This window comes from Ovis canadensis, chromosome 1, assembly GCF_042477335.2.
Source record: "Ovis canadensis isolate MfBH-ARS-UI-01 breed Bighorn chromosome 1, ARS-UI_OviCan_v2, whole genome shotgun sequence".
In the NCBI taxonomy this organism is placed as follows: Eukaryota; Metazoa; Chordata; class Mammalia; order Artiodactyla; family Bovidae; genus Ovis; species Ovis canadensis.
This window is the reverse complement of record NC_091245.1, coordinates 223048557-223075664: the sequence shown is the minus strand read 5'-3', so window position 1 is coordinate 223075664 and position 27108 is coordinate 223048557. Positions and strand designations below refer to the sequence as shown.

The 27108-nt window shown below is 37.5% G+C and overlaps 1 protein-coding gene across 1 annotated transcript in view; it reads right to left on the bottom strand.

Moving 5' to 3' along the window:
• Nucleotides 1-7900: 7900 nt before the first annotated feature.
• SERPINI2 (serpin family I member 2) overlaps nucleotides 7901-27108 on the bottom strand; it is a 35962-nt gene continuing 16754 nt past the window's right edge. The window contains exons 6-9 of the mRNA XM_069580349.1: nucleotides 19145-19242; nucleotides 14596-14682; nucleotides 12288-12377; nucleotides 7901-8125 (exon numbers count right to left, since the gene is read on the bottom strand). Of these exons, the coding sequence (XP_069436450.1) occupies nucleotides 8049-8125; nucleotides 12288-12377; nucleotides 14596-14682; nucleotides 19145-19242 (352 nt within the window). The 3' untranslated portion in view covers nucleotides 7901-8048. The remainder of the gene's footprint in view (nucleotides 8126-12287; nucleotides 12378-14595; nucleotides 14683-19144; nucleotides 19243-27108) is intronic.

Genomic DNA, 27108 nt, shown 5'->3' with positions numbered 1-27108 from the left:
GCTTTGATCTGATACAGAAGTAAATTTTTGTCATTTTAAGTGACTTTTTTTTGAAACACTATTATTCATAGTCAAAAAATTCTACTTTATGCAATTATCTATAATTTGGGGGGCCCTCATACAGTCTGATAAGGCAAATATATACCTGAATTGGTGACTCTAACCACCTGACCTGCCTCTTGAGAAACGTATATGAAGGTCAGGAAGCAACAGTTAGAACTGGACATGGAACAACAGACTGGTTCCAAACAGGAAAAACAGTATATCAAGACGGTATATTGTCACCCTGCTTATTTAACTTCTATGCAGAGTACATCATGAGAAATGCTGGGCTGGAAGAAGCACAAGCTAGAATCAAGATTGCCAGAAGAAATATCAATAACCTCAGATATGCAGATGACACCACCCTTATGGCAGAAAGTGAAGAGGAACTAAAGAACCTCTTGATGAAAGTGAAAGAGGAGAGTGAAAGGCTGGCTTAAAGCTCAACATTCAGAAAACAAAGATCATGGCATCTGGTCCCATCACTTCATGGGAAATAGATGAGGAAACAGTGGAAACAGTGTCAGACTTTATTTTTGGGGGCTCCAAAATCACTGCAGATGATGATTGCAGCCATGAAATTAAAAGATGCTTACTCCTTGGAAGGAAAGTTATGGCCAACCTAGATAGCATATTCAAAAGCAGATACATTACTTTGCCAACAAAGGTCCATCTAGTCAAGGCTATGGTTTTTCCAGTAGTCCTGCATGGATGCGAGAGTTGGACTGTGAAGAAAGCTGAATGCGAAAGAATTGATGGTTTTGAACTGTGGTGTTGGAGAAGACTCTTGAGAGTCCCTTGGACTGCAAGGAGATCCAACCAGTCCATTCTGAAGGAGATCAGCCCTGGGATTTCTTTGGAAGGAATGATGCTAAAGCTGAAACTCCAGTACTTTGGCCACCTGATGCAAAGAGTTGACTCACTGGAAAGACTCTGATGCTGGGAGGGATTGGGAGCAGAAGGAAAAGTGGACGATAGAGGATGAGATGGCTGGATGGCATCACTGATTCGATGGACGTGAGTCTGAGTGAACTCTGGGAGTTGGTGATGGACAGGGAGGCCTGGTGTGCTGCGATTCATGGGGTTGCAAAGAGTCGGACACAACTCAGCGACTGAACTGAACTGAACTGAAGAATCTTCTTAAATTACTTGGATTTGATGAGCCCTTACTAAGCAACCCAGAGAAGCAATGGCAACCCACTCCAGTACTCTTGCCTGGAAAATCCCATGGATGGAGGAGCCTGGTAGGCTGCAGTCCATGGGGTTGCAAAGAGTCGGACATGACTGAAGTGACTTAGCAGCAGCAGCAGCACTCAGCAACCACCAGTATGCAGCAGACTCCTAAATCCTATGGGAAACAAATATGAATGCAATTTCATTACGTGCAATTAAAACACGCAACTCTTCCTGGACCCATTGTTATCTGAACAACTCAATAATTTTGATGATACAGGGAAGAATTCTGGTGGGAAGAAGTAGACATCAAGAGAGACTTAGATGGCTGTTTTAGGAAAGAAACTATTTGGACTAAATCTTGAAGCACAACTAGACCTTCGACAGATTTTGCAGGAAGGGAGAGAAAAGCATTTCTAGGCAGAGGAGGTATCCTTTAGTATCCATTAGTAGATACCACCCAAGGTGAGAGATTGTAGAAGTGCTGGATGACCAAGCACAGATGAGTGAAGATTACTCTAGAAATCTGGTGTTAGTTTATAAGAGACTTTAAATATTGGCTGCAGTCTTGCATTCATTCTTCATGCAATGAGGAATCATCACCTTTGCAATTTATTTACCTTCTTTCACTTGGATTTTAATGTAATCTTTTGCCATTGACCTCTTTCTTCCTTAAATCATGTGTTCTCGTGGTTCCTTTCTGATCATACTGATTATTAGGTCATTCTGAGTATAGCAGAAAAAAGTAAAAATAAAAGATCATAGAAGAGAAGCAAGTATATCCTATTTCAGTGGTTCTCAAAGTATGGTTTCCAGACCAGCAGCATCAGCACCATCTGAAAACTTGTTAGAAATGTAAATACTTAGGACACAATCCAGACCTCCCAAATCAGAAACCCTGGAGGCAGGAACCAACAATCTGGTTTGACAAGGGTTCCAGATGATTCTGATGCAATCGAAGTGTGAGAAGTACTAGCTTAGTAATTAAAAGTGATGTCTGGAGTCAGAGAAGCCAGGAATTGTGTGTCCAACTTTTCTACACCGTGGACTGTAGCCTGCCAGGCTCCTCTGTCTATTGGAATTTTCCAGGCAAGAAAACTGGAGTGGGTTGCCATTTCCTTCTCCAGGAGATCTTCCCCACCCAGAGACAGAACCCAAGTTTCTTGCATCTCCTGTGTCTCCTGCATTGGCAGGTAGATGTATCAGAAGTCAAATACCAGTTCTGTTATTTATACTCCACATGTGCCCTAGAGCAAAGTGTCTTAATATTTTGATTTCAATTTTATCATTTTACAAAGGGTGAAAGAGAAATACAAGGATTATATAAGATATTGTATAGACATTACTTAGTGATAGTAAGATCTCTGTGAGTATAAGCTCTCAATTATAAAACAAACTTAATCACCAGAAATGTTTTTTCCTATATATTTTCATGGACACAAAGAATATGAATAATGTGATACAAACCATGACAAGCTGAAGAATTCAAATATAATATGTATATTAGAATCCAAAATAATGTGTATTTATCTCCAAAAATGATTGTTGAGATCTAATACTTGCAATTTTTTTTTTGTCATTTTCTCTGAAGCATTGAGCACGTGCTTTTAAGTTATCATTTGCAAGCAAGCAAAGGATGCCTACTTTTTATATTAGTCAAAAACCTTTTCAGGACAAATCTTTAAAGATACCCTCAACCCCCAGCCCCTATCTCCACCACACACACACACACACACACACACACACACACACACACACACACGCACACAGGCACACAAAGAGTAACTAAGAGGTAAAGGTTGCTTTTTTACTGAGAGAGTTGTGTGGCAGCCAGAGCAGCTTTCTGTATTTTATATTCTTTTCTCTCTTTTGGTAAAGATACACTTTTATCACAGGGATGAGGAATTTGCTAGAGAAAATGTGCTGGATAATTCCTGAGTTTCTTTCATGAATCAGGCAAAATGAAATAGCATTCCAGAATATTGTCTTACCAAGTCTCAAGCACCAGGATGAGAAAATATACACTACAAGTTAACACATGGAATGTATGTATTGAAAACATTATATTATTTTTGTGAGTTCTATCTACCTACTTAACATGGCTTAGCATTGTACGGTGTATTTCTTGCCCCTAGTACAGTGCGGGAATATCTGGTCAAGGTTGTGATCTATGCAATCATTCAGGGACTCAGGCTGATAGAGATAAGCCATCTCCCAGATGTCTTCTAAGGTTTTCATTTTCATCCTAAGAGTTGATATGCAGAAAACAGGGTGGACAAAAGAGAAAGATAAGTAGGCAAACTTGCTTCCTAATCATTGTGGCCAGAGGGAACAGGTGGCATTTCTGCTCATATTCCACTTGGGGTGTGTGTGTGTGTGTGTGTGCATGCACGCTTAGTTCTCAGTCATGTCTGACTCTTTGCAACTCCATGGATTGTAGCCCATCAGGCTACTCTTTCCACGGGATTTTTTGGGTAAGAGTCCTGGAATTTTTCCATTTCCTTCTCCAGGGGAATCTTCCTGACCCAGTACGCCACCAAGTTCAAGAGAGATGTGAAATGTCATCTCTGGCTAGATACTAGGTCTGTACACACACGGTCTGCTTTCCAGATTATCACAAGCAACAGTTTACCAAACAGTTCCACAGCTTAACAAACTCTGCTGCTTTCAGCCTGCTATGTCTGTGTTGTTGTTGTTTTTGCATCCAATTTCAAGTTACACCACATGCTTTCTCTACTTTGTAGACTCACCACTTTAAAAGTACCAAATCAACCCTCACCATTGTCACTAACAACCTAACTCCAGTGAAAATGGAACTAACTCTTGCTTACATGAGTCCCAAGCTGGTGTTTCTGGTTGGCTTTGGACCCAGCAGCAAGATCTGTAACATACGATGACAAAGGTACCCAGGCTAGCAGACCTCTGTCTTCTGTTAAACAGGACTTCTAGGGTGGCCTTGAGCATTTGCATCTAGCTGGAACAAGAGAAGAGAGCAGTCAGAAACAGACTCACAAGTGACACTCACCTCCACTCAAATTCCACTAAGGAGAACTAACTACAAGGCTCCACTTCGATAAATGCAATGATAGGTGAAATGAAGTGCTCAGCTAGGCTCCTACTGTCCAGCAACATCTCAAAACCACACTCAAAAGCCTTCACTAGAGAAGAGTCTCTGCTACAGTAGTAAGATTGTTTTATGTGCATTCTGTTTTTAAAAATTAAATCTCAAACCTATGAAGAGAAAATTTTATCATTTTTATAACCTATCTGAAAAAGAACGAATATCCATATATGAATAACAGAATCACTTTACTGTACACCTAAACCTAATAAAGTTGTAAATCAACTATACTCCAATAGAATTATAAAAAGAAATAAGTATAAATAGTTAAAGATAGTATCATGAACCAAATCTCTAGTGCATCCTGGATTTCTGCTTCATTTATGCAAAAACACTGCTTATAGAAACAATATTGACTCAAAAGACATAATTCCAAACATGTCTTTGTAGAGAAATCCTGAAATTTACAAACATAGGACTTTGGAATAAGGAACTTAAATAGGATTCGTCCAACCCTTCACTGTACAAATGAGGACACTGAAGTTCCAGAAAATTGAGATGACAGGCCAAAAATATAATGTTAGTGAAAAATATATCATCTTTCATTTTCTTTATATTATAACATTAAGGTGGTCACTTGAGGCATCAAAAAAGAGACGGAAACTAGATTTTTGATCTCTTAAATTTTGGGTTCAGATTAAGAGATGATCACACAAGGAGCCAGAAAAAGAGTAGCTCTGTCAGTAAAGAACCTGCCTGCAACCCAAGAGACCCAGATTAGAATCCTGGGTCAGGAAGATCCGCTGGAGAAGGAAATGGCAGTATTCTTGCCTGAAGCATCCCATGGACAGAGGAGTCTGGCAGGCTACAGACCATGGAGTTGCAAGAGTCGGACACAACTTAGTGATTAAACCACAGGGAGAAACAGTGCTCTTATGAGCAGACTTTCAGTAGGCCCCCTTTCCCACTCTAAGCATGGAGTCGGCCTCAGGACGCACATCTCAACTTACCCCATATAGGGTGTATCTGATGCCATCCTGAGAGAAAATATCTTCTTTACAGAGGTCCAAAACACTGGCTTCTAATAAAACTTGCCCTAAAGTTTTCTCTGCATCTTTCAAGGTTTCCAGGTTTTTATTAACCAATTCAAGAGACTTCTCTAAACCTCACCCCTGAAATAGAAATTGTTTATTGTCTCAGACCTTTGATCTCCCAGGTCCCATTTCCTAATGTAATAGACTCTGTGCTCTAAAATATCCCATGTATTATAACTGTGTGAAGTCAATGAAACCTAATTCCTAATAACTTTGAAATTATGTCATATATATATGATATATTAAGCTTATATATATATATATATAATGTATTAGGCTTTTACAAGAGTTATTAATTTGAAAATTTTTTATCCCACATATATTTTATACTGTTGTGAATCTTAATGGTTTCATATAGCTTGGCAGAGAAAATTATTTCATACTTACTTTATTTCATAAATAAATAAATACACATATATTATAAATACATTCCAGACACTTCTAACCTTTGTAATATGTAACTATAATAACCACTGAGTTAACTGCAATGAAGGTGAAGACTAAGGTTTTAATCTTAGAAGTGCTCTGGAAACTATGTGTCTAGAATGGGGAAAGGAGATATTTTAAGCTTGAATCCACACCAGAAGGCTACTCTCTTTTATAAGGAGATTAAACCATCTCCTTTTGTAAGGCAAGTAATGCCTACCAGATGTAGAGAATGAAATTGGCAGAGAAAACAGCAACATTGCAAAGTTGTACTCCACAGTGGGAAAACTGAGGCAGACATTTAACAGATCTTACTTAAGAGAGGCGTATATATTAGGAACATATTATGAAAACGTATACTTAAAGTGAAACCTGGATAATCACTTTATTACATTACTTGATGTTATAAATTCCTTGCTATTTCATTATCCGACTTTATTTTTTCCACTGGTTTACTATGTTTCTACCACTGGTAAATTGTCAGTTTGGTCAGGTCAGAGACCTTGTCAGTTTTGTTTACTAGTTTACCCCTGTGGTTCAGTGGTAAAGACGCCTCCTGCAATGCAGGAGACAAGTTTGATCCCTGGGTCGGGAAGATCCTCTGGAAAGAGGAATGGCAACCTGCTCCAGTGTTCTTGCCTGGGAAATCCCACGGACAGAAGAGCCTGGCGGGCTACAGTCCATGGGGTCACAAAGAGTTGGAGACAACTGTGCCTGGAACATAGAAGCTCAGTAAGTATTTGTGGAAGGGATGAATGAATCTCCAGAGCAGATTAACATGTAACACATGGAAGAGAATGTATAAATTTACCTAACCCAAGAAAAACACCTGAAAATAAAAATACTGTCCTCTTAATAGTGTACTATGCTCTTCTTCCTAAATTAAGGAAGCATATTTTTAAATCAGTTCCATGATGAAGAACAAACTTGTGATATATCACTAACATATATATTAGCATTCACTGTGTTATATCTAAGTAAGATGCAATTTACAGTCTAGGAAAGCTAGCATTACTTTTGATTATGTTATGGTTTGAAGCCATCACAATTCGTTGTAAAGCTCTCTTCATATGGTCTTGAGTATTGCTCTAGGTTTTGCTACAGACGGACATCTAGACATTGGAGACCAGACAGCATGAAGTTTCAGGGGAAAATCTGCACTACTTTAAAGGACTCAGTGATTATGGTCACAGTCTCCTGATACAGACAGTCCTGAGCTCAAACTTTGAAATACGGTAAAGACTCCATACTTATTTGTTATGCGTCCTTGACTGCTTATATTGTGCTTGAGCTTCAGTTTCTTCATCAGGAATATGGGTAATAGTAGCTCATGGATCTTTCCTGCATTTATCATAATGTCCAAAAAGTGCTGACTTCAGTCCTTGACACAAAATCAGGGCTCAACAAAGGGAAGCCATTATCATTAAACTCTGCAGAGAATTGCCAGCACAAACAAAAGGACATTTTACATCACTAACATGAAAATAGAAAAACTGTGAAATGTTATATGAAGTCATTTGAAAGTAGTATTGTTGGGGGTATTTACATCTGACATCAGAGGAAGTGTGTTGCATTTCATATTTGTAGATTACAATCTTGGCTCTAATCTTCCATTAGCTCAGTGTTATAAAATCATGGACAGTCAGGCTCTGAAATTATACTAATTTAGCTGCCAATTTCATGTATAGGAAAGCTTTATTAAAAAGTTCTTGTTGCTTCTACTTTCTTTCACAGGTTTAAGGCATAAATCAAGAACAAATTGATATGTATTGAAACAAGGCAACTATTAAACATAACACATGGAATGCTAAGTTAAAATAAACTAAATACTCAAAGTTCATTTAATATCATAGGTACCGGATCTTGGTATCTCAAGTGGCACCCCACAGAGGTACCAGCACATGTACTTTCTCTTGACTCAATTCCCCATGGTCTGGATGAAGGTGCTATACTTGGGAGTCAGATAGTTCGGTTTTGTAGGAATATAGAGACTTTTATATCTAAGATATCATAGATAGACTGTTCTAATATATTAATATTTTATGTAAGTTCACTGCTTTTTATTCACATATACTTTATAAAACAACAGAAAGCACAAAAACACTTAATGCATAATTTCATTTATTCATCGATACAGATTAACACAGCCACTGTTTAAGACAGAAAAAGATATATAGAAAAATAGTTGATGATATTTTGCCAGTCAACTATTTTCCAGGAACAACCTTCTATTCTGAAGCTACACTTTCCATTCACAGTGAATCTAAATCTCTTCCCTTCATCCTTTGGGTGTCAGGATTTGTCACCCTTCCCATAAGCAAAATTGAATCTAGGAAAAGAAAAAAAAGATCTTTAGGAATTTCTGGAGAAAAAAATGATAATAATCAATTTTTCTTTATGTTTTAACAAGCCATTTAGTCTTTTTACTTATAAAGTAAACTGATAATGTCTAATAACAAACAAACACTTCTAATAACAAAAATAACACTTCTCTAAAATAGATGACTATATCATTATTAATCACTTTTTGATCATTTATGAAGTATATTAACATCCACAATAGCTTGTCATGGAAAATGCACTAGTTCTGTTTTTCATAAAGGAAAGCAAAATTAAAGTGACAGAGAGGTATTCTTCTAAACATAGAGACTCAGTCAGGCAAACATAGAGTAATAAAATGGTGATGAGCATAGGAAACGCTTTAAATTTAGGCATTAGCAGTCATCTCTTTATGCATGTAATATAAACCCTTGGGGTTAAAAGTGCAGCTTCTCAGTTCCCCTCCTTCAGCTCTGAATCAAAGCTTATTGCTAAAGGCAATATTTTCACATCTCTCATACTTTACATCCTCACCAAAGTGATATAGTATACAGCATAAATGTAAACACCTGTTTCCAGCCATTCTGTGTTTTTCAAGTGAAAAGGAACTATGAACTAGAGGACAAAACAGAAATAAATGACATGTCAAAAAACCATTCACCTTTCTTGCCAACTAGGGTAAGGTAAATAAAATGGCTTGAATGGCTCAATGTCGTGTTGCTTTGGGTTACCTCCTTCAAACTCATATGTAATAAAGATTCATTTCAAAAGTTACAAAATAAAATTTTACATAATTTTAAAGTGAATGAACATTACACTTACAAGTATTGAAATAACAATGGCAGAAATGAAGTAAAAAGGAACAGCCCTTCTTCATTAACTCTTTATTGTTCAGTCCAAAGACACAGTCTTAAAAAAGCCGGTTAACACAGAAATAGACATAATCTCTAGCAGGTTTTTTTTCTTCTTTTTATGATTATAATTAATAATACTTTGTCACAAAAATCTCAAAATAATTCCAACAATACAAGAAAACAAATACTCCTTTTTTTCAGATAGATAAGCATACATAAATAACTTCCCCAGGCTGTATACTGCATTTAGTCACAAGAGGAAGCAACAATAACTCTTATATATTTGTAATTCTATGGCATTAAAATGTCTACCAGAAATGCTTGTTTGAAGAATTTTTAAAGTAACTAACCTCATAAATTGAAGACAATAGTTTAAAATTTTAAACTATCAGAAGTATATGACATTACATAAAAGCCATTTGTCCAAGTCTTTTCAATCTGCTTTTCTGACCAAGGAGAACCACATTTTGAATTAAGTCTACAAGAAATCACCAATCTACTCACTACTAAACTGGACAGATTAGTTAAATCTTCCTTGACATAGTTTCAATGGGTATAGAGGCAGGCTGAAGCAGATTCATTGTTGTTTCCACTTTTCATGCCCACTTCTTAAAGAGGTATCCCTCATATTTAATAACATAGCTATAAAACACCTCTGTCAGAAGCAGTTTTTTAGTTCATAATCTAAAAAATACGATAGCATAACCAAAGCTAACAGCCTAGAAAAAAAGATTTTTTTAATGAATACCCTGCAGTCTGCTTCTCCCCTCAACCCAGGACCTGAAAAAATTCTAAACACAATATTTTTTTGTTGTTATGTATGGAGCACTGTCAGTTTCAAAACCATGATTCACTACTTTCTGGAAAATGGCACATTTCATGTAGCATTTTTCACAACCTTCTTCAGAAAGTCTGTAATGCTGCCCTATACCCTCATCCTTAAAGAAGAAGAATTGTTCTTCATTTCTCTGGAAGTTTGGCTCAGTAAAAGGTTTGGATGAGCATACTGAAATGTATATATAATAGGAAGTTAAATACTGATAGGAAAATATAAGTAATGTATGGATTTTACATAAGAAGGTTGTTTTACCAAAGGAAATTTTAAAATCTAGGTAAAAATTGGTTTTACTAAAACTAAAGTCATTCATTCTCATACTTCAGGAACTGTCAAATGAATATATTTTATATAAATCATTATGCCATTTGGTAGTTCACTGGTAAATCACCAGCTTCGTTAATCCCAAAGATTTCTTCAGTTCATTTGTGAAAGGAAAAATAAATAAATCACTGAGCGAGTATTGTCTTAAGATAATTGGCCATTCTACATTATATATGGCAACAATTTACATCCTCCTATAAACGAGTGGCCATTCATTTGAAACAATACTTCAGGGGAGTAACCCTAATTTAGAAAGCCTCATTACAATAAAGATCATAAAACAGTGGAAATTGTCATTAAGGGCCTGACACTTAAGCATTATCACAAATAAGTAAATAAGTGAATTCATTTGAATTTTCACTACAATTTAACTGATAGCTATTACATATCCTTTGCCCCTCAGTCATCAACTTGGAAAATAAAGAGTCAGATATTATTCTAAATGCCATATTTCCTTGAGCATTGATGCCCAGTGCAGCTTCAGCTCTTTCTGTTCTGCATACTCAATAATTACATACTAATGGTAAGAAATTAGACATATCCTAAGGTTAAGGATGTGTCAATCAAATGACATACGACTATGTCGTAACACTGACTCATCCCCTATAGAATTGAAGCCTCAGCAAATCTGAAACTGTCCCATTGTTTCCAAGATGTAACTTTCAGAATGGTCATTCAGCGTTAGTTTTACACAACCTAAAAAAAGAGACTGATATATCCCTTAGGGGGTAAATAATATCAGTATTGCTAGTTAAACTAACAGATTCCGTTTCTGAAATTAACTATGTCTCTTCTCCATGTAAATCAATTCATTTAGAGAAATTTTTCCACTTTTCTTCCTTCCTTTATGTATATTTATTGATGTATTCACAGTGAACATCATGTGCCAGGCATTGTCACAGGCTTAATATATTCTTTTATTTACCTCTATGAGATAAAGGCTTCCCTGGTGGCTCAGAGAGTAAAGAACACCTGCAGTGCAGGAGACCTGGGTTTGATCCCTGGGTTGGGAAGATCCCCTGAAGAAGGGCATGGCAACCCACTCCAGTGTTCTTGCCTGGACAATCCCCATGGACAGAGGATCCTGGCTGGCTACAGTCCTCGGGATTGAAAAGAGTCGAACACAACTAAGCACAGCACAGCATGACATAAGTACTAATATTATGTTCAAATAGAGGGTGGGAAAAATATAGCTTAGAAAGTATAGTGACTTGTCTTAGAATTATTAGTTCATTAAACTGGTCCTTGGACCCAAGTCCAAACGTTCAATCTCTAGAGATACTGATATTAAGTGCAGGGCACTTTGCCAAATTCTGAGCTGGATACAAAAATGAGTAAGATATTATCTCTTTTCCAGTGGTATACAGTCATCAGGTTATGACTCCTGAGGAGCCCTAAATATATACTTAAAGAAAGCTTCCTCAGTATCCACATTTCTGGCCTCTTTCATTTCATAAGATGCAAAAACATCTATCCAGACCATCTGCATTTATGTGTCCACCATGTCTGTAATGCCAGTCCAACTGACTACTACCCTCACCTTTAGTACCTAACTGCATAATCTTCTAGAATTGCCCAAATTAGGGAATTGGAATAATGTTTGATCCCTCCCTGCCACTCAGAGCCTATAGCTAGTCACTTATTCTTGGAATCTACCTAGGAAACCTTTCACAACTGTGCAAATTCCGAGTTCTACTCCCACTGAAAGAAAGTTGACTTCTGAGACAAACAGGTCTTATTTTCACTCTGCCACTTTTTAGCTGTATGAACTTAGGCAAACTACACAACTCTCTTTGAGTTTCTATGGCTTTATTCATCAAATATCTGACTTATTGGAATGGTGTTACCTGTACAGATTGGTATTTAACATCACCAGCACCTATACAAACTATCTCGGCAACTATTACTAGTACTGATCTATATTAGGTCACTGACATCTCTTAAAACATAATGCCTAGTACAAAACAAGCACTCAACAAATAGTCACTAAAAAACTTTGGAAAAAACTAAAATAAATTAAATAAATGGAAAGAACAAATGATTTCAGACTGTCATTTGCAGCTGGAACAGACTGTGATTAACAGCAAGATTCTAACAGATTCAATAGACTAGGTCTATTGAACTTAAACAGTTCCCCCAGGGAATTCTCAAAAAGGTACCTGTTGGATTATTCTTCATAATAAACAGAAATGGATGATTTGCTATAAATTGATTCCGTGACAGACTCATAATCACAGGTGTGTTTATGCCTATGAAATAGAGACAAGAGTTATTTAGATGTTCACATTTAAAGATCAGTAAAGAAAATATATCCATAATATTCACAATATTTTTTGTAGACAGGAAAGGCCATTTTTGTTTGAGGAGTTGACATGTGGAAAAATAACCATTTTCTAAATACAGAGAAATTTGAAATAAATCTAAAAATTGAAGCACAGAGGAAAGATATTGGATTATTCATGGAATAATTCTAACTTCACACTTTATGCTCAATGAAGAAGAAAGCCAGATACTAAATTCAATTTAGTGAAAGCAGCTGAAAATTTCATCTTTTAAGCAGTAACTTTCTGCTCACTTTTTATTTACATTAGATAATTTACTTTATAATGTTTGAACTCCTAATTCCTATCCAGGTATCTTGTAAATCCACTGAGGAGATGCCTGAAAGTCAAAATACTCACACTAACAAAGGTGATACATCAGGGTCACTGCTGATCCCTTAATGATTGTTACCTCCTCTTAGAGAACTCTATACTAAAAACAAGAGGCCTTGGGCTAGGGCAGATCTCTGAACCTGAAGTCAGGAAATATGGTTTCAGTCCAAACCCTACTGTTTATTACTAATATGACCTTAGGCAAACCGCTCCACACATAGGTCTGTTTTATCACCAACATAATGAGAGGATCAGACAATGATCTATAAGGACTCTTCCAGTTCTATGTAAAAGCAAGTGGAAAATTTGTCTACATGAACTAGCAACTTCATCCCAATACCACCTTTGATTTCTCTAAGGATTATAATAGCCCATTACAGGAGCCCTTTAGGAGATGATAAAACAGTAGGGAGGCCAGTGTGCCCCACCCAGAAGTCAAAATCCATTGGCATTGCTGCTAGCTGCTAAGTCACTTCAGTCGTGTCCGACTCTGTGCGACCCCATAGATGGAAGCCCACCAGGCTCCCCCGTGCCTGGGATTCTCCAGGCAAGAACACTGGAGCGGGTTGCCATTTCCTTCCCCAATGCATAAAAGTGAAAAGTGAAAGTGAAGTGGCTCAGTAGTGTCTGACTCTTAGCGACACCATGGACTGCAGCCTACCAGGCTCCTCCACCCATGGGATTTTCCAGGCAAGAGTACTGGAGTAGGGTGCCATTGCCTTCTCTGATTGGCATTACACAACATTATAAATTAATCAAGAAATTAATAATGTGGATATAAATTTAACAATATGACTATTTAAAAGGATATATCTTTTATATACTGGCTAAAATCCAAATAGTCTGAAAAATTAAAATACATTTACGAGGAATTCATTAAAGTTGCCTTCCCATTTCTAATTGAATTTAAGGCTTTTTCTCCAATTATTTGTTGAGTATTACTTTTATGCAGCATAGATACTATTCAAAATGCCACTTGTTCAAGGAGATATAAAAGAGCGGCTCCTAAACTGTAATGTTCACACAAGTCACCAAGAGACCTTGGAAAATGCAGATGCTGGATCAGTCAGTCTGGAGTTGGGCCTGAGCTTCTGCATTTCTAATAAGTTCCAGAATGATGCTGATGCTGCTGGTCTATGCATTATACTCATAGTACCAAGGATAAGCTGCAAGTCGCTGGAGAGCAGTAGTTCTCAACCTTTAATGCACATTGTCATCACTTAGGAAAATGTGAGAAAATACTGAAGGCTAAAACTCATCACCAGAGATACTGATTCAATATTTTAGGGTGTTCAATATTCAATTGGATATTCAATATCCAGTATTCTAGGCTGGGTACAGAATTTTTAAAAGCTTTTCAGCTAACTCTCACACGCAGCTAAGTTTGAGAGCCACTGCCATAGACACAACAACAAGAATCAAATTAGAAAAAGAGGAACTAAGAGTACAGAGGAAGAATGAAATGAGTGAATTCACTTAAGAGTGAATATTCCTGAGCAATCATGACTTCAGGTTTGAGCCTGACTGCTATTGGGCAGGTAATCCAGTTCACAAATAAGTAGATATCAGTAGATATCAGTCCCTTCTCTCTCTCTCTGTCTCTCTCTCTCTCTCCCTCTTTTTTTTTTTTTTTTTTGCCTTAAACTCCAGCCACACAGATGCGTAAATAGCTTAAATAACCACTTTGCCCTTCCCATAGTGTACTGAACAGCAGGAGGGGAAAAGGAGGTCAGAGAGCCACAAAGTGCCAGCATCCTCATGCTCATTTTCCCCATTCCTTCCTTCTGGCTTCCTGTGACATTATTTGTCCTACCAGTTGATGTTGCAACTTCACTGCCTTCTTCATTTATCTCAAAGAAAACTTGTTGCATTACTCGGGAAACATACACCTCTGAAGAATCTGTTAGAAAACATGAAAGTGCATTTAAGGGTTAAAACTCAGAACCATTACTTATTGGATCCCATTACATTTTCAAATGAACAAAGAAAAAGGGAAAAAAAAAATCTTTCCAAGTTGGTTAATTTTCTAGAGATAAAGGTGGTTTAGGTTTAGTTCTTGCAGAGATGATATAGAGAAAACATGAAGAGACCAAGTTTAGCTCAGATATGAAAGGTAAAGATAGAAGGGGATCAACCACAAGTCAGGTACCCCACTAAGTGAAATATTTCAGTGGACCAAGGGTTTTGCTCCCCTTTGTCATGGTCTACAGATAAGATGAAAAACGCTTTACAGATATGAATTAATCCCACCCTATGTTTTCAACCTCAAAGCCAACTTGCCTTTTAAATTCTGTATTGGGTTTTGATCTGAGTTTAGAACAAAATTTACTTTCCTTCAAGACTGGTGAGGTGATAAAAGTCTAAAGGGCTTTTGTGTTATCTGTTCCAAAACCACTTCAGAGCTAGGCTTTAAAACCTGTCAAATTTCTCAGTGTAAGACAGCGTCTTAACAACATTTTGTTCTGCTGTGGAAACAAGCTGAGAGAGAAGGCCCCACTCATCCCCTTGGTGAAACGGATGTATGTGTGAAGACTTTCTGATATAGTGACCTGTGGAGCATCTCCTTGAGAAGGGGGAAGTGAAACCGGAAGTTCAGAGGCCATCTGCCGTCCCTGCTGCGGCAAGACCAGATAGACCTGACAACGTTCCTCACAGAAGCAACAGAAAGGTGGTGGTGGGTTCAGTGAGGGCGAGAGGGTGGAAGAAAGCAAAGCGAGCCTTAACGCTTGAAGAGAGAGGAAATAAAGGTGTTTTGTCCCTCTTGAGAGAGAAAGCTGATGTGATGCAGGTGGACTCCATCAAGACAACCGGATTTAGAAGAGTTTATGAAGAAATAGGGGCTACTCTGGTGGTTCAGGTGGTAAAGAATCTTCTGTAATTCAGGAGGCTGGGGTTCAGTCCCTGGGTTAGGAAGATCCCCTGGAGGAGGGCATGGCAACCCACTCCAGTATTATTGGCTGGAGAATCCCATGGACAGAGGAGCCTGGCAGGCTACAGTCCATGGGGTCGTGAAGAGTTGGACATGATTGTGTGACTAACGCTTTCATGAAGAAATAATTTAGTCAAGGGGAACCATCTCCGACAGCTTACAGAAAAGTAAATCCCCTCAGGCAAGATAGAGAGAAGTCATCAAAGGGTGATTTGCATAAAAAATGGCTTCCTAAAAATAACTCCAGACTGTGTGTGTGATGACTTTGTCTGGGCCCTTGATTACCTCTGATCCCATCTCCTACCCTCCTTTCCTCACCCAATAGCTCCAGCTACAAGGTCAAGCATTAAGGCTTTAGTCTCATCTGTCCCTCTGCTTAAAATCCCTTTTCCCAGAATTTACCCTGATTGGGTCCCCTGTTACTTAGGTCTCAATAAAAATGACACTTCCTCAAAGCAATCTTCTCTTTCCACCGTGTCTAATTCTGCTCTTATCTGATCTAATCTCTTTATCCCATGACTCTATTTTAGTTAATTCATACCATCTATCACCTCATCATTTAATTAATTAATAACTTGTTAATCGTCCATCTGCCCTAACAGATGTAAACATCATTTGGAGAGGGAATTTGTGGATTTCATTCAACTCTTGAAAATTGCCTGGCAGATAGCTAGCTGACTTATAATACTTGCCAAATAAATAAATCAATGTTTAAGAATATGTCCAGTGATAGAAACAATTCAGATGGAGAAAGGGGGCATCCATATCATGAGCGTGGTTAAACTAAAATGCAGGAGTGTGGTCTTTTTAGGTCATGCAAATAAGCACATTTTTTCCCCACAACTGCCTAGAATAAGGATTTCCATATAGAGCACAGAGTAGATGACTGAGCGGCCCATACAAAGAATGAAGACCAAACAGCAGGTTGGGAAGGAGTGGAGAATTTCATGAATGCAGTTTACCACTGGCACCAAACCAAATGAGCCTTTGGCTAGTATAGTGAGCAATTTGACCTTCTGTATTCCATCTTCTACAGAGGGGGCACGGTCTTAGAAAAAGAACAGGACCTGGAAGATGCTAGATTAGAACACAGGATCTGAACTTCATCAACTCACTGATTTCTATACCTTTGTAATCATTTCTTCCCTTAATTCTCTATGAAGATTTCAAGCATGTCTTCATCAAGTTAAGAGGATAAGAAACTTCCAGTAGCTTTGCTAGAAGATGTGCAAGTAAATATTAATGTGCCATTTGCTCAATTTTCTTTTTGCATTTAACATTTACTGAGTATCTACTATATAGTGAAAGTCACTCAGTCATGTCCAACTCTTTGCAACCCTATGGACTATACAGTCCATGGAATTCCCCAGGCCAGAATACGGGAATGGGTAGCCTTTCCCTTCTCCAAGGGATTTTCCCTACCCAGGTATCGAACCCAGGTATCCCACATTGCAGGTGGGTTCTTTACCATCTGAGCCACAAGGGAAGCCCATCTTCTATATAACAGATGTTGAACAAGGTGATTTATGTATGTCCTTTTATTTCTGCCACTGGGATATATTGTTTATTTAATAGATTAGAAAATTGAGGTCCAGAAAGGCTAAATATTTTACTGAGGGTGACAGAAGTCAAATATTCATCTAAAAGTTGCAAAAATAACTCTTTTAAAAACATTTCATTCAAAATTTGTGGACGATCTGAGTATAAGATAGTGCCTCTTTTGTGTAAATATCCCATAGCAGTAGCACTGGACTGATCCACAGTAGCCTTTGTGTTGTTTTAGTCACTCAGTCATCTCCAACTCTTTGAGACCCCACAGACTGTAGCCAGCTAGGCTACTCTGTCCTTGGGATTTCCCAGGTAAGAATACTGGAGTGGGTTGCCATTTCCTTAGGCAGGGAATGTTCCCCACCTAGGGATCGAACCTGCGTGTCTTGCTTGGCAGGTGAATTCTTTTCACTAAACCACCACAATAGCCTTTAGCAAACGCTTATTGCACAAAAAGTACTAATAGCAGGGAATTAATCACTGTTCTCCTAAAGACTAGAAATAGTGCCAGCTTTGGCTGTGGTTGTTCTATATCAAGCAATAAGACAGAACCAAAGTCGTTAAATCAACTCAAAGAGGTAACTCAGAGCAAAAAATGTTGGACACTTATTCCTTTCTGTTCAGGGTTATTCTCTTATACAAATTCTCTTATAAAGCATTTTGGGTTATTTTATTGATGTAAAAGGAGATTTTATAGAAGTCACAAATTGCTGGGAATTTGCAGAGCAAGTGGCTGTTTGAAATGCCCAAGATATAGCAAGTGAGCTTCCGAAGGCCAGGAAGAAATTTAAGAGGAAGAGGTGTTTAAAAAATGGCTCAGTTTATTTCAAGTTGGTAAGGTGGCTGCATTCCAGGGCACACTTAGACAGAATCCTGTTGCAGTATTTAATTTTGACTGCCTCATTCCTGATGCTGATGAAATTGTCAAAGAAGTCAGATCTATCTGTCAGTGTGAGAACAGGCAGCTAAATCATGTGTGAAGGTGATAATGAACATCTATGTCACCTGTGTACCCCACCCACCTCCTCCACCAGGAAAACTCATTCATTCTGTTCACTTACCCACATAATTGATAAGTGAATAAGTTAATGAATACCTCTCCAAAGCCCACGTTTTATATAGGAATACACAATAATTCTAGGTTAGGATATCCAACCCCATCAGACAAACAAGCTTGTATCATTAGGACTTTATTTTTCTTTATAAAACAGAAGACTGAATTTAAAAGAATTTAAAATAGCGGGATAATTTGTCCCTCTTCGTCCATTTTTTTTTTCTCTTTAGTTATTTTTGAACTAGTAGGTACTGCCAGGATGAGAAATAAAGAGTCTCTTGGGCTTTGTTGTGAAAGAGAGCATCTTAACCATGCACAATTTCCCAAGTGCCAGTTAGTATAAAAGCTCCATCTCTGATGTGTTGTCAGTCTCAAGCTAAATCTACAAGCTGCAGCCTTACAATTTCTAGACTGTGTTCATCATCCAACAGCTTGCAGATGCCTATTTCACGGGCTCTAATATTACCAAATTAACATTTGCAAATTGGGAGTTTTATTAGCTCTGCTTAGACGAGAGCCTCAAATTTGTAATTCCCAATATTCAGATAAGGAAATGCAAACAGAGCTGGAATAAAAGCCCCATACAATACTTTTCCTACATCGTTTCATTGTAAGTGTGGTTAGAAAGCTTATCTAACATTCTAGCATGCTGTCTGACTCTCATTAGGTAAAACTACTTAAATGCAAAATAGAGTGCTTGTTTACAGACAGCTTGACACGACGATGACATTTCTGGGGCCAAATGCTCTTTCAGTTTTAAGATCAGTCAGTTAACAGAGTTTCTAAGAGGACATATTTACTTGATAATATAAGAATAATTTTTCATATTACCTGTTATTCCAGAAAGGTCACAGCCACCACTAAATATCTCAGTTATATTCAATGAATACAAAGCTTCTTTGAAGTCTAATTTTTGTTCTATTTTAAATCTGCTTAAAAAAATGAAGAGGAAAATTTGTGAAACATTGTACACATTAGCTATCAAAAGGGTTTCTTTTTAATAAAATGGATGACTTGGAAGATACTTTATTGTGAAATATTTTGTGTTCATTATCCTCATTTTTCACACCATTTCCCCACTACTCCACTGCGCAATTTTGGATTGCTAATAACTTGCTTCCCAGATAAATCGTTACTTGGGAAAGGAGAAGAAAATACTCTATTTTTTGAGGTAACAATTACCCAACAAAACAGGGTAAGAGTTCTAAGTTTTCGATTATTTGGCTTCTTCCCTAGAACTGTAAAACTTCCTCCAGCAACTGTACATACTCAGGTTTTTTGTTTTTGTTTTGTTTTTTTTTTTTCACATCATCCAAGATGGTTCCTGGCAGGTATCCAAGATCCAAGATGAGGCAGAAACAGAAGCCAACAGTTCATTAAAAAGATCGCTGGCTACTGAGGTACAGAAAGGGGGCATTAGTAGCCTATGAGCCTTTCATATCCACTGTCACAGCTGATGTGACTTCCTTCAATTCACAGACATATCTAGCTTTCCAATAAGCCCTGTAGAAGAGGTAAAAGACTGAAGGGGGAGGGGGACTAAGTTTCTTTCCAGTAAAATAGAGTAAAAAATTATAGGAGGGGAAAAAAAGAAAGAGCTTGCCAATACTTCTAATGCAAGGCCCTAAGTTAAGACTCTAGGTCCTATGCAAGTCTCCAAGCATCACTTGCCTGAAGAGGGAACTTCACCAAGGAATCTCAAAGATCCTCTCAGGCACTGACCTTCTGTGATTCCATGTTAACTGCAATCTATGACTCACCTTCCATTTGAATAAAATGGGAGGGGAAAAAAAAGCTAGATTATTGACTTTATAGATGCTAAAAGCATCTATCTACATTTTATAACCAGATTGGAAATTTTGTTCATGAAAGAAAAGGGTATAAAGTCCTTCAACAGGGAGCTAAGTCTATTTCCGACTTCAGGGAAATCCCAGGACATGGTTCCTGCCCCAGGAGCTCTGTCTGTTCCCTTGCTGGACCTTTGCCCGGTTGGTACCTTCTGGTGTGGATGCAGACATGATTGCTTAAGCACAGGAACCTTGCTTAGCTAACAGGCTCACATCTGGGGCTGGAAATTAGCTTGCACAATCAGTCTAATTAGATTATTTTTTTTAATTGCCAAATACTGAACAAGCTTCTTATAATAATTATAATTTTTAAAACAATGAACATGCTGTAGCAAAAATTTACTGGGCCTAAACTATTTCTTGGCAAATTATTATGTACTTTTGGAAGATGTTATTTCATTCAGAACCCTAGCTAACTGGAATTGCATAATTCCAGAGCATAATTGTGCATAATTGTGGCACAACTCACAATGTGCACGTTAAAACCTACTGATAATGAAAATAACTTGTTTTATGCCAATCATTTTCAACTTCTTTTTACCTTTCTGCTAAGAAAGATAATATGTAGCATGATGATTTTGAGACTTTGGGGTTGTGCTTTTATTCTGTTTTAATTAGCACACTCTTTTTTTTTTTTTACAGAATGGAGTATGGGCTTCTAAAAGGTGGAGGATAAGTGTTCTAGTCCATCTGTAACTTGACTATTTTTAGTATAATAGTCCAATGATTTGGGAATAATGACAAGAATACTGCAAGACTTATTACAACCTCTAATAAGGCCTAATTATACCAGAGAGTCATTTAAGTAACAGTCTTACTCATAATATAGTGCAATGAAACCTACAGAGATAGAAACCTATTCAACCATTTAATAAAATATAATCTACAGCCAATTTCTAATTAGCCATAATTATTGGAGCCATGAACAGTCAGGTGTGAATTAGTACTTCCATGTGTTAGGTTCTTAATATAGATTATAGTTTTTAATCTTCACAAAAAAACCCTGGGAAGTGAGCATTATCATTCCCATTAACATATAAGAAAGTGTAGGTTTTGAGGAGGTTGATTTCCAAGGACAAGATAGACAGGGCTAGAGTTCAAACTCAGGTCCACTCCAATTAAAGCTAATGTGCTCACCTCCACTGCCTTCTAGTCAAAATATAATTCAAAATCATAATCTCGACCAATTCATATATATGCTATGCTGTGCTGTCACTTCAGTTGTGTCTGACTCTGTGCAATAACCCAACAGGCTCTTCTGTCCAGGGGATTCTCCAGGCAAGAATATTGGGGCAGATTGCCATGCCCTTCTCCAGGGGATCTTCCCAACCCAGGAATCAAACCACATTGCTTATGTCTCCTGCACTAGCAGTCAGGTCCTATACCACAAGAGCCACCTGGGAAGCCCCAATACATGTACCTCCTCCAAATTTTGTGAATCTTAATATTTATTCTAAATGTGGTTCATTTTCTTTCTTTTCCCTGACCCTCCTCTAAAATTGTCAAAAGAATACAGCTAAAGTTTAAAGAATGAGCAGCAAAAAGACTCAACAGACAATTACCAAGTAAGCAATCATGAAATGAAAGTTTTAGCATATGTAAATATTATAACACCTTCTTAAAAGGCAGCAATTTACTGCCATAGATGCAACCGTTGTGCTTAAAGCGGTTTCATACAAGTTCAAGCTGCAGAAAACAAAGGATAACAATTTAGAATTTCTGTTTGAAGAAGGATTCACTCCTGGTCTGCAGGCCCTACTGTGGATTTCTATTGTCTCTCCTCCTTTATACACAGGACTCTTATATGACAAAATGTCTTTGGCTGTTTTCCTTCAAGGTCCCTATCCTTAATTGTTTGGAATCCCAGTTTTGATACAGTGGCCTTGAGCCATCACTGAAAGGTTCAGGCTTAGAAACAACCAAACCAAGTCTTAGGGCTGCCCACAAGGATAAAAAATAACACAATCTTTGACAGTGGTCAACTTGGACTATTATGTGAGGGCATAGTAGTTTCTGATCACTTTCGTGTGTGTGTGTGTGTGTGTGTGTGTGTGTGTGTGTGTGTGTGTGTAAAATATTCTATCGGCCTTGAGAGCTGAATTAAAAATGCTTTCTGTCACATAGGAAACCTATCTGGACAATGTTCAATGTAAACTTGGATTCTGCTTTGTATCAGTGTATGATAGATTCAAGTAAATGAACCTTTGTAATCACCACTGCAGGTGGTCATAACTTATCTACTCTCACACCCAACCTCATTTTCCCTGAGGTCATGTTCTCTCACCCACACACTGTTCGCACTCGTGCACTCAGAGATCTGAAGCTGGCCAACCTGGGATGGATTACTAGCCCAGCAAGAACATGATGTCCTATGGAATGTGTGATCTCTTTCTGAGTCTCTGTGGCACCGCTGCCTCACGTAACTTACCCAGCTGCTCATCATGTCACTGGCCATTTGCTCTGTTCTGCGCCCTCCTTCATGTTTGCCCCACTTTACACAAGCGTTTCCTGACTCCTGCAATTTTGACTCTGCCACTTGCTAGCTGTATGACCTCTGGCAAGGCATTTACCTGTCTACATCTCAACTGTAACCTAAATGTTAAAAATAGATTTCTATCAAATTTACGGTGGTGATTAAGTGAGACACGGCAAACAGGGAAAGCAATCCACTATAATGGATTGTCAAGAAAGTTTAAAGCTGAATGAGAATAATAATAATAAACAATACCAACAATATAAGATATACTGAGTACTAAAAATGCAGCAAACATGTTCTCATAATACTCCTCGCAACAACCCTAAGAGGCAGGTATTGTCAGTCTCTCATTTAACAGCAAGAGAAAAATCTTAGGCAAGACAGGTTTTCAGTAAGGAGATGACAAAGCTCTTGGTCTACAATATTATGTTCTATTTTCCATAATCTTGTTTCAACAGTTGATAAAAGATACTGTGAGATGTCACATCAGTCAATATTTTTAAAGAGGGATGCTTCTTTGAAGAACTGCGGCTCTTGCTTAGTCATCACTATGAAAGTGAATGTAAAGTGACAGAGTTAGTTCCTCAGTCGTGTCTGACTCTTTCTAACCTCATGGACTGTCATTATAGGCAGATTCCTTACAGTCTGAGCCACCAGGGAATCCCAGTTATCACTATACTTTTGAATACAAGTATAGTATTTAGCAAGTTCGAAGACTCAGACTGCCAAAAACTTAATGACAACTAAGAAGACTCTCCCTAATACTCATAAACTTGCTAATAATTTCAACAGCCTCAGGGACTCTGAATTCTATTCTATAATCCTAGAAGTCCGTGGTGCCCAGATTAAGGACTGCTACGAAAGAAGAAAATAAGTCAATATCTTCTCATTTTCCTATAAAGTCAAACTTAAAACCTCAGAATAATCTATTCCTTCTTAGCCCGTATGTATGTGCTTAGTCATACACTTCAATAAATGTCTTTCTGCTTCACCTGCCATTTACATTCCCAGTGAAGCTGCTCCCTTAAGCACTCACTACTGAGTGCCTGAATTGTTGCAGTAGTTTCTTAACATCTTTTGGGCTTCAGTCTTTCCCTCTCTAACACATCCCAAACATCATGGCTATTCAAATTAAAGCAACAAATTGAGCAGCTACTATTTTTCAGATGCATGCACTGTGATGGTATCAAAGAAAGGAAACAGGCATAGCTTCGGACTCAACAAGTTTACAACAAGCCTAGTTCAAATCCTTCCTTTTACTGAAGCCTTTGTTTATACAGTTCCAGTCTCTGGTGCTTCCTCTCCCTTCTCTCCTCTCTGTTTCCATGAACCTTGAAGTTCTTACTTATACCATTCTTTCAGTATTTAATTATTAGTAAACTTGTGCAAATCTTGCACCACCCCACCTAAGTGGCAACTATCTTCTCAATAGGAATCCTGTCTATCATTTTGCGTGTCTCAGTTCATTGTTCATAGTGGGGTCCCAATCAATCTCTGCTTTTGAACAGGAAATACATTTTTCTAATAAGTAGCAAACTAATAGTATCATGAGGATATGAACCAAGGGAAATGAGAGCTAACCTGTCTCCCAGAACTTAACTGAATGTCAATCAATTTACTTTTTGACTGACAGTTTCCTTATCTGTGGAATACAATTTATAGCCAAGTCAGACTGTAGAATTATACCATTTCGTATTAAAATGTAAATATTAAATGCTTTACAAAGTTAAAATGGATGTAGATGAAAGTTTCTTGCTTATTTACCTTATTTACATGTATTAAAGGATCAACTTTGCACACATACACAATCATAAAAACACAATCTCAAACCTTTTCTTATGCAGTGAAGAATCTGATACATAATAAGGGTGTGTTAGACTCATCAACCTAGGAAATCTAACTATTAAGATGCTTATACAATTTCATATTAAACTTAGAAAAACGTAATGTGATTATTAGTATACAACTGCAGAATAATGTGTAAAATTAGGTATCCAGTATGTTACAAATAGTAAACATAGAAACCATCCTAGTGTTTTTAGACTATGCTTTGTCCTATTGGCCTCAAATCTAAATGAGTTATGCATCAAAGAGAGGAAGAACTGTTTCTATACTGTCTCTAACAATAATTATAATCATCCACACACTCTTGCCTACTGTTGCTTATATACAAGCATTCTTATGATTAATTTTCTTTTCATGACATTTACTGAATTTTGCCATCAAAGATGCATTTGTTTATTTATTTTTACAGTGACAAAATTTTGCACAGTAGGTGTTAAGTGTTGAAGTGCAGATATAATTAGGTTGAGGATGTGAAAAATTTAATAGACAAAAATAGCAATTAAAGAAAGTTGGGACATCAGAAGGGGGAGCCTACATGCTTTGTGAAGATAACAGCAGAGCCCAACCAGAAGAAGAAAGACTCCTCTTCCTTACTGGGAAGGACTCAGCCAATGAAAAATCATGGATTCCTTGTTTACTACAGCCCTCCCAACTTTCTTCTCCTATATATAATCATTCTCCTTCCCTTGCCTTTGGAGGACTTGCATGTGGCTTGCCATAGTTACAGATTCCAAAGTGAAATTCTGTTGACCCCAAATAAACCTGTCTTTGCAGGAGAAACATCTGGCAATCTGTTTCAGATCAAAGGATCACACAGGAGTAGAGCCAGTTCTTTATCCAATATAACTTACAAGAAAGGAGGATACCACTTAGAGAAAGATGGCCACATGAGGGAAAGATTGGCATGATGGCTATGCAAGAAGAAGAATACCAAGGATGATAAACCACAGCCAGAAGCTAGGCAGAGGCAAGGAAAAATTCCACACAATCTCCAAGAAAGCATGGTCCTACTGACCCCTTGATTTTGGACTTCCAGCTTCCAGAACTTTGAGAAAATAAACTTATGTTAAGTCACCTAGTTTATGGTACTTTGTTACAACAGCTCTGGAAAACTAATACAGCTGACTAATCTATTTTGTCAAAATCTTTAGCTATCAGTTTGAACCCATAATTTATTCATTCAAATATAAAAGGATCACAGCATTGAATAATAAAATATAAAATTGCAAGTTCACCCAAAAGTTTTTATTGAGCCTGTACAACTCCTCTTCTGCACTGACCACATATTTTGAATGGGTAATTTTCTTGTTATTGAGAGAAAGCATTTTGAGGGAAATGTATTTCAGAACTTTCAACCCATGATCTGAGCACTTAGGAACCTTAATTCAATACATGCATCCTGATAGAATAAAATTATTCATGAGCTTAACACATAAGCAAATCATGCCTTTAAGAAATCAGAAGACTCATCCTTTTAGAGAAAATGGAATACATTTTAAATGTAATGTTGTATTAATGTGACTGAATAATTGATAACAGAATTTTCAGTCTTGTGAATTTTAAAAATCTCATTTTTATTTCTCTAGAGGGAAGTTTCTCAAGAAATAACTGATATCCTATCATTCGTTATGCTGCATGGATGGGAAGGAGGATGGCCTCTCTGAGATCCTCACAAGGAATGAATCCGAGAGTGACTAAGAAATTGAATTCTGATTTCTGAGATATTTAAAATTAGATAAATGGAAATAACATAGAACCTCTTTGACTATATTTATGTAATTTAACTCAATAATATTTATCCAGCATATACTATTAATGTGTGTGCATGTGCTAAGTCACTTCAGTTGTGTCCGACTCTTTGTGACCCTGTGGACTATAGCCTGCCAGGCTCCTCTGTCCATGGAATTCTCCAGGTAAGAATACTGGAGTGAGTTGCCATCCTTCTGACAGGGGATCTTCCCATTTCTTATGTTTCCTGCATTGGAAGGTGGGTTCTTTACCTCTAGCACTACCTGGGAAGACCATACTATTAATACACACCATGAAATGTGTTAGGGACTACGGAAGCCAAAATGTTGCAAGACACTGTCCTATGGCTTGGACCATAAGTCCACTGACCTTCTGGCCTGCCACTGTCACATAACTCACATTTTAATAAGACAGACAGGAATGTGATGAAGAAATGAAAATGCAATGTAATGCAAGCTATAGTGTAAATCTGCATAAAGTATTATGGAAATAAAAATAAGGAATGGTTGATTCTAACTGAATATTTTGGGAAACCTACATGTAATTTATTTAAGAGAACCCTGAAGGATGAATGAGAAAATACTGGTTAGACACCATAGAGAAGGGCCTGACCAAGGAAATAGGAGGGATGGAAGTTAAAAAGTCAGAGGACTCTTTCTCATTTGGTACTGGCTGAGCAGATATCTTCCAAACAAAGATAATAAGTCACTTATTTAGCATTTTCTACTTGTTAGGCTTTGTGCTGTGAATAGACATATGTAATGAGATAATGTAATGGAAGCTACCACCACATCATTAAAAAAATCTTTGGTGTCTGGAATTTGTAACGAGGGTTGAACTCTACGGCCATAGATTCTAATCGTAACTAGGAATCTAGC